We start from the raw sequence: 8,797 nt of genomic DNA, 5'->3' as shown, positions 1-8,797 counted from the left end.
AGAACATATAAACTACAATCAATTGAAGTAATGATCCAATTAATTGGTATTGCTCTGCGATTTTGGATCCAGCGGAACAAATGCTTTCTAGACATCATTGCTTTTCTCCGTATTTCACGGATTACATCTTTATATTAATTCCTACTGTCACATTATCCATATATAAAATTGCAACTTTTAGTTCGGAATAGCACTTTGTATTTGGCCAATTGATTTAAGTAAATCCCATATTTGTACAATATAGATGGAAAGGTGAATTCAAACACCTCTACAAATATTGAGTTAATAGCATAAAACCACCACTTTGATGGTGAAATTTACCGTATACCACCACTTTATGTTTGCGGAGCAAAAAACCATCACATTTTGCCCAGCTTTTAGCGTAAAACACTAAACACGAATTGAACACGAATTAACAGGGATTGTGACAAATAGGGCCCACTGGTCAGGGCTGAGATGGCAACAACATGCAGTAACTTGCTGACGTCGACTGGGTCCCACGTATCAGCCCAATTAAAAAAATCTAAATATGTATAAAAAAATAGAATCTCCTCAGTGACCGGCGTGTGCTGGCCGGAGTGCTGGCCGCGTTGGTACACCATCGCGCGCCTGGCCGTGTATGTACACCGCCCCGCCGCGTACCACTTGACGCCGTCGCCACCCACGGGAGGCTCGGGTCGCCGACGAAGCCACTGCTCCGTCGCGCGCCGCTGCCGCCGAGTACACGGACGGGACAGCCTCGTCGCGCCGCGCCCGGTGGAGGAGTCCACAGACAGGCGGACGCACGGTAGGCGCTGCCTCGAGCGCGAGTTCCGCGAGCGCTCGGCCATGGCGGCCGGCCGAGCTCCCTCCGTGGTCTCCTGCATCGCGGCCGAGATCCCCCGTCGCGCCTCGGGATCTAGCGCCCTCTCCTCTATCTCCGGCGCGTACTTGGGCTCGGGACGGACTCCTCGAGAAACGACGGTGGCCACACCAGCAGGTTCAGGCGTGGCGGCGGAGGAGGGCCATGGCCGGCGGCGGAAGGGGCTGGGAGGAGGGGCAGTCAGGTGCTGCAGCGGGCACGGCCATGGAGCGGTCGCAGCAGCGGCGGCCAGGCGGTGGCGGTGCCCGAGTGCGACTGTGTGGTGGACTACAGGCGAGTCTTGCGCCGGCGCCGGCCGCCTCGCCGGTACCGGAGACGATGGTGGTGGGCGGCGGGGAATAAAGATCTGTGCGTCCACCACTTTCTAATACGGAGTATTTTTTTTATTATCCTGACATGTGGGACCCGGTCCATCTCACCAAATTCTGCCACCTCAGCCCTGAACAGTGGGCTCTACCTGTTAGATTCCCTGTCAATTCGCGTTCAATTCGTGTTTAGTGTTTTTCGCAAAAAGTTGGGCAAAATGTGGTGGTTTTTTGTTTCACAAACGTAAAGTGGTGGTATATGGTAAATTTCACCATTAAAGTGGTGGTTTTATGCTATTAACTCACAAATATTGCTAGTCTTGTGTTGAATGCAAAATTCAACCTTTGTGTTTCTTCAAAGGTGAGGCGGGCCTCTCGGTAGATGGAAGAGAGACAACTAGATATGCAATATATATAAACAATAAAATCAAGGTTGTTTTGTCTGCACGGAATACTAAGCTTTTTTTTCCGGTGCAATGCACAGACATATTTCCTATATTAAATTAGGGTGTATCTAAGTTTTAGTCGACTGAGACTTAACTTATATCTCAGTCAGTGTATTTTGATCTGGACCTAAACAAAGTATAAACAATAGCAAACACGATCTTGAAGCAGAAACAAAATTCAACGATAGATCACGTGACTGAGACATAAGCTACGTCTCAACTAGCTCAAACTTAGCAATTCATATTAATTTATGGATATGTATTTGTACATCAAGATGTACCAACAAAATTTTACGTTGTGCCTCTCTCCCAGTGCAACACATGCACAAGTTTTCTAGTTTAACATAGAAAAAGCTAAGTTGATGTGAAATTTTGTCTTCTAGGTGCGTGCACCCTATTTAGAAAATAGAGTCAGCAAAATACTACAAAATATGTGTCTGAAATTATATGGTTAGGAAATGTATGCAAGTATGTTCCCAAAGTTCATCTTCTCTTTTTTGTGTAGGTCATGTAGGACGATTTTTGACATGCAATATAGGAGTAGACATATACTATTTACAATATAGCAAAGTTCGCAAAGTTCCTCTTCTCTTTTTTGTGTATGTCCTGTAAGACGATTTTTGACATGTTGGTGCGTGAATTATGTCAAAATTTTCTAACCCATTTAAAAAGAGTTAATCAATTTACTAAAATATCAGGTGCACGGGCACCTAGGTGCTCCACCTTAATACTCAGTTAAAACTCTACTTCCTCAGCACCTCACTCTGGTGCCCACACTTCGTCCAAATTTGGAGATTCTTATATGCCAAGATAACGAGAAAGAATCAAACAATAATAATTTCAAACTTCACCCCTAAAAGAGGAAACTCCTGAGGGAGTGTTTCAATCATGAGATGTGGCAGATAGTGAATAGCATCAGCTGCATAAACAGTTCCAAACTGGATAAAGTACATACAAATGTCATCGGCTCTCTACCATGCCCACATATCAGACAAAGTGCCACTTATGCCTGGAGCACATATTACAGATCACATGTCGACTCAAGCAGTACACACCACATATCATTGAAACTACTTCTGCTGCCTGGAGCACATGCATTACACACATCGTAGACATAGTGCTTACTGATAAAACAGTAACATCAAGTAGATATGACAAACAAGTTTTTCTTGAGATATGCGCCCAGCTGTCACTCCACATGAATTTGACGCTCCGGTAACTCAATTTCAGCTTCGTTGTAGTAGAAGCTTTCAATCATATGCTTAATGGAACCAAGGACGACACCAGTACAGAAATACTTGAATGTAACACCACGCACCGCTCGAGAAGCTTGGACATGTCTATCAGAAACTTGGCTTCAAAAACGAATAGAGAAATAACATAAGATCATGGTATATTGGTCTCATTCTAGATTGAAGGAAGGAATATCCAGTGACATGCTACTTAATCGAACATCATGCATGGGAGCATAATCAAACAATAAATCTGCAAAACCCTTATTTACCTGATCATTTCTTCAACTAGCTCACATTGTTCAGCTATTAAGTCTCCACTGGAGAAAAGATCCTTGACTTCAGCAGATTCAATCTTGTTTTTTACAAGAAGAGCTTTTTCGAAATCACCCTGCAAATTAATAGAGGAACAAAATGAAGCTGAGATATAAATATCTACAGACAGAGATAAATCTGATCTTAAAGATTAGACTTGGATAAGTTCCTACAGCACTAATTCTTGCATTCAAGATCGAGCACCACACAGAACATACAACCCACAAAATATTACACGAAGACAAGATAGCTAGGGACTGTTAGTCAAAAGAACTTGCCTCCATAAGTTAGCTAAACTTTTCACTTTTTGTGTCTGTTTTTTTGCCAAACTTGTGTCATGTCACCCTTTCTTCACTATCTAGAGCCCAAATATCATAAAACTACCTGATCTAACCTGTAGCTATCCAAGTATGAACTGCCTACTGGGCTACTGGGCTGGGCTAGTCCATTGTTCAGTGCCCCAAACGGAACCACAATACTCAATATAACTAGCCTAGGCTAGTTCTATGAGTGACACATACACTTTTCTGATTTGAATCAAGATATTTATCTACCAAGTATGGAACCAATTTCCTAGACACGATAACATCAAGAAAAAACTACAACCACACTAGTTGGAACAAGCAAACTTTTCCTGTTGGTGGCTTACAATCTCCAACCACATGACTTCCTGTTGAGGCTAAAGGAGAAACGTTTTCATGACAATGCAAATGAGCGTCAAGTTGGAACGAAATTAAGTAGCCCCAACTCATAAAAGAAGATATTTGTAACAGAAAATAAACAATTCGCATATGCATCTTAATTTGTAACAGCCAACAGCACAGGTGAAAACCATGACTTTGGAATGGCGCGTGCTACAACTGCAGATGAAACAGTACAAATTTGCAAAGGAAAGAAGCAAGTATCAAGCAAAATGGGCGATCCGACAATTCACTTCTTGCTAAATGTATTGTGTAATCGGTGGAGGGGTAAACATAGCTAGGAGGGGCTAGCCAGACATGAGAAGAGTCTCGCACAAAGTATAGGAAAGCATGGAAAAGGCTACAGACCTGCAGCCTGTTTTGACAGAAGATGAAATAAACAAATGTTTCATACTCGATTAACGAGCCATGCAAGTACTCACAAACTAAGCGCGCGCCTATCGCATACGTCCAAATTGCTGCTAAACCAAACACGATCAAACAGCAAGACCTGAATTCTCTGGAAGTTGCGGAACTAGATTCGAAATTGGGGAAAACGAAGAGACTGCCGACCGACAAATTGGTCGACGACGTGCAAGCATACATGCTCAGAAAGTGTGGTGTGGGAGACGGACGGTGCAAACCTTTGGGGGAGGAGGAGATGGAAAAGGAGCCGGTGCCCGCGAAGAACGAAGCGAGGAAGAGAGGGGGATCCGGATCTTGGCGACAAGGTTGCGTAGCGCCGCCACCGCCATAGTTCGCCGGAGCGAAAGATCGATCTGGAATAGGTTGCGGCTAGGGTTTGGGAGCGAAAGATCCAATAACGCGCGCCTGGTGGGCCGGGCTGTTCCCCTGGGCTGGACGACCACGCACGTGTCGGTCGGTTACCGTCCATTTCTTCGGAAATGCTAAATGCACCAAAGTTCACGCATGCGTTTGGACCTTGTTAGTTCTTTGTCTTTTTCTAGATCAACCTTTAGTTGTTAGAACAACTCTAACATATCCCCTTAAAGCATCCGCAATGCTAGACTCTAATCTGGGCGCTTGAGACTGTTCAGAGTGAAAAGTATCATACACTAGTATCATGCACATGCTACTAGTTTAGACTAGACCCAATGAAAGTTTCATAGGTTAATAGGTAGTATCATGCATGTTATATAGGCAAAAATCTATGTGGCACATCAATCTTACGTGCAAGCCCTGTGAAATGGGACGGAGGGAGTATCATAGGTAGATACTGTATCATAGCACGTAAAACTAGAAACTTTAGGGGCAAACACATCATGTACACATATTTGCAGTGAAATTCTACAAAACATTAAATATGATGAAACTATTAATTCATGATACCAGTGGCGGAGCCAGAACAGCAACCATGTGTTGTCAACTTGATGTTGTGTAGTCAAATACATGAATTTTTTTAAATTTTCAGTAATTTTTTACACACTTTTAGCTTGTTTTGTCAAAAAACTGTGTAGTCATTTGACTACACAGCTTAGGTGTGGCTCTGCCACTGCATGATACTATGCATTGTAGGTGTTGTATCATAAACTAGTATCATATGTATGATACTAGTCTATGATACTTCCCACTGTGACTAGTCTTGTGATGATAACCCCACAATGCATATTATCACAAGTAGTACTCCGTAGATACTAGTTTATGATACTAGTTTATGATGAGTACCGTAGATTCGTCATATTTAATGTCTTGTAGAATCTCACTGCAATTATACATGATGTAATTGTCATTAAATTTTCTACAATATGATTGGTGTGCCACATTAGATTTTTATGAACATGACATGCACGATAGTACTTATGATACATCCATTGTGATTAGTCTAAGTAAAAAACTTAAATACAAACAATTAGCCCTGAAGTTGCAATGCTATAAGCTTATATGAACAAGTAAACCGTCATATTCTCACGCACTAGAGGGCTCCGCTTTACATGCCATCAGCCAAAAATAAAGATAGCATCGGGTGAAAGATTATGCGTTCGGTGCCCAGGATTAAAGGTATCAATTGTCGAAGGACCGGGAATATTACCCTGACGTCCGCAAGTAAGAGCTGCATTAGGTTTTGGCAAGAAAATGGGGGATGGGAGGGGGGGCTTCTCGCCACCGACCAGGTCGGCAGCAGCAGGGCGGCGCACACCCCCGTGCCCGCAGGTTGCTAGCTGGGCCGCGGCCCAACATCAGGTAAATGCATTTTTTGCATTTCTTTTTTTCTGTTGTTTCTTTTCTTTTCTTTCTACGTTTTTAAAAAACTCAAAATTTGAACATTTTTTAAATATGAACATATTTAAAAATTATATTCTCCAAAATTTGAAAAACATTATTTTTCAAAATTTATTATTTTTTATATATGAACAATTTCCGAAATTTAATATTTTTAAAATTTGAACAATTTCCAAATTTAGTTTTTTTGAATTTGAACGGTTTTTTTATTTGAACAATTTTGACTTTGAACAATTTTTTTAGTTGAACAATTTTTGAATTTGAACAATTTTTATACTTGAACAATTTTCGAATTTGAACAATTTTTATGGTTGAACAATTTTCGAACTTGAACGATTTTTATAATTGAACAATTTTTGAATTTGAACAATTTTTATACTTGAATAATTTTTGAATTTGAACAATTTTATACTTGAAATTTTTTCGTATTTGAACAATTTTCGAATTTGGAAAAAATCATAATTGAACAATTTTCGAATTTTTTTTCGTATTTTTGAGATTGAACATTTTAAAAATTGAACATTTTACATTTCAAATATATTTAAATTTTAAAAAAATTGAATCTTTAGAACGAAAAAGAAACAACAAAAAAAGAAACAACAAAAAACAAAAAAAAACACGAACTGGGCCGACCAGGCCGGCCCATACCGCGCGCGCAGGGGTGTTCGGCGCGCGGTAACAACCGACCTGGTCGGCATATAGGATTTGCCAGAAAATGGATCCGAAGATACTCCTTAAACTCCCATGGGTCTTTAATTTTTTTGAAAGGGCCGAAACATACAGGGGTTTTCGACGCGGAACCGATGGTGATATATATACGCGAAGATCCTTTTTGAAATCCGCATGACATTTTATCTCCCCCCTCCCCCCTATTCCTGCTTCTGCGCCGCTGCCGATATAGTCTCCACACGTTGTCCAGCTTCACGACGTCGCCCAAGTGGCCTCATAGGATAGGGTGTGTGTGCGCGTACGTTAATAGAGGTGAGTGTCTGTACGTATTTGTAAGCGTCTGCGTATGTACTGTGTTTCGCCAAAAAAGAAAGGATCTCTTTAGGACGTGTAAAAGAAAATGTAGTGTTCCATGTATATAAATACAAGGATGCGTCGTGTTACAGCAATCAACTAAGTCTCTTCCGTGATCTACTGATGAGAAATCAAGGGCGGCAGGTCGCCATAGCGGAGTAGAGGTAGAACCTTCTCAACGTTCCCCAAAGATCAAGCACAAGCATGTCACCGCGAGGTCGATGTACTCCGCCTTCACCCTCGGGCCCGCGGCCGAGGCGGCTGTTGTAGCGGAAGGTCGCCGCAGGGGCCGGCAGGCGAGCCGCCGTGGGTGTCTCGTCGGAGCGGAAGTTGGTGGCCGAGAAAGCGCGGCGACGTCACGATGCCTGGGTCAAGCTAGAAGTCCATACACATCGTGCTACGACATGGACACTCCTAGCCGTGGACGTGCGTGTGCGGCGACTGATCGGACTTCATGTTGTGGGGATGGGCATACTGCATGCACGCAGCTCCACCTGACGGATAAACGTAGCTACTCGTCCGAGCCAAAACGGCTTCGGGAAAAAAACACGGCCCCGCTAAATCTTAACACGTATCTGAACGGTTACAAACTCGAGCTCTAACAAATGCCAGATATCTAGATATATAACAAACGCTGGATTGGATGTAAAAAGGGCGTGGGGGGCACCATTTTCCCAGTCACACTCCCGAAACTAGACGATTACAGGCTCATCGGCGGTCCCGTCCTAAGCAACGGCGTCTGGCGCAGCATCGGGCGGTGAAGCATCGGCGTCTGGCACGGCATCGGCAGGCGAAACATCGGCGTCTGCAGTTGTCAAAACGGCGGGAGTAGACATCAAAGCGGAGGACGAAGGAGCCGACGGTGGCTAGAGGATTTCTTGGCGATGGACGTCGTACCAAGCCCTCGTCTCCTCGTCCATGTTGGCGTCGTTGCCGCCGATCAGGAACGCCACGTCGGTGTTCCTCTTCTTCGCCGCGGAGGTTTCCTTGAGCAAGGCAATCTGGACGCCATGGTTGGCGAGCATCGCCTTCCACCGCACATCGTGCTTGTCGTCCCTCCCGGCGGCATGCGCCCTCGCGTCGGCCCAGCACTTGTCGAAGGACGCCTGCAACCTGTCGGCTGGATGGTCGGCCTTGCCTTCTTCTGCTCTTTCAGCTACTTCTGGCCGAGCTCGGGGCGGCCCACCGACGCGGCAGGTGCTGGATCATCGGGGTTGTACTGCTCGCCCTTGTCATTGGCGAGATTCTTGCGCACCGTATTCCACTTGTCGCACTCCGAGATGCGGGCGAGCATGTTGAGGTACTTGAACATCTGGTCGTCGTTGTCGTCCGCGTACATGTCGAACGCCCACCGCATCTGCAAAAACCAGCCGGCGATTCAAGATTATTCGGCGGCGTGATGCGCGTAGATGTACACGTCCGTTGGGAACCCCAAGAGGAAGGTATGATGCGTATAGAAGCAAATTTCCCTCAGTATGAAACCAAGGTTTAATCGAACCAGTAGGAGCCAAGAAGCACGTTGAAGGTTGATGGTCGCGAAATGTGATGCGGCGCAACACCGAGGATTCCGGCGCCAACGCGGAACTCTGCACAACACAACCAAAGTACTTTGCCCCAACGAAACAAGTGAGGTTGTCAATCTCACCGGCTTGCTGTAACAAAGGATTAAACGTATCGAGTGGAAGATGTTTGC

At 44.3% G+C, this 8,797-nt stretch overlaps 1 protein-coding gene across 1 annotated transcript; it reads right to left on the bottom strand.

Moving 5' to 3' along the window:
• Positions 1-2,471: 2,471 nt before the first annotated feature.
• On the bottom strand, positions 2,472-4,642 carry LOC124686987. The gene is made up of 3 exons (XM_047220843.1): positions 4,485-4,642; positions 3,118-3,236; positions 2,472-2,968 (listed from the first exon to the last, which is right to left on the bottom strand). Exons 1-3 carry the CDS (start codon positions 4,593-4,595, stop codon positions 2,803-2,805), a joined length of 396 nt encoding a protein of 131 aa, XP_047076799.1. The 5' UTR covers positions 4,596-4,642; the 3' UTR covers positions 2,472-2,802.
• Positions 4,643-8,797: the final 4,155 nt, after the last annotated feature.

This window comes from Lolium rigidum, chromosome 2 (assembly GCF_022539505.1).
Source record: "Lolium rigidum isolate FL_2022 chromosome 2, APGP_CSIRO_Lrig_0.1, whole genome shotgun sequence".
Taxonomy (NCBI): domain Eukaryota; kingdom Viridiplantae; phylum Streptophyta; class Magnoliopsida; order Poales; family Poaceae; genus Lolium; species Lolium rigidum.
Note: the sequence above shows the minus strand (reverse complement) of the source record. Positions and strands in the feature narration are given on the sequence as shown.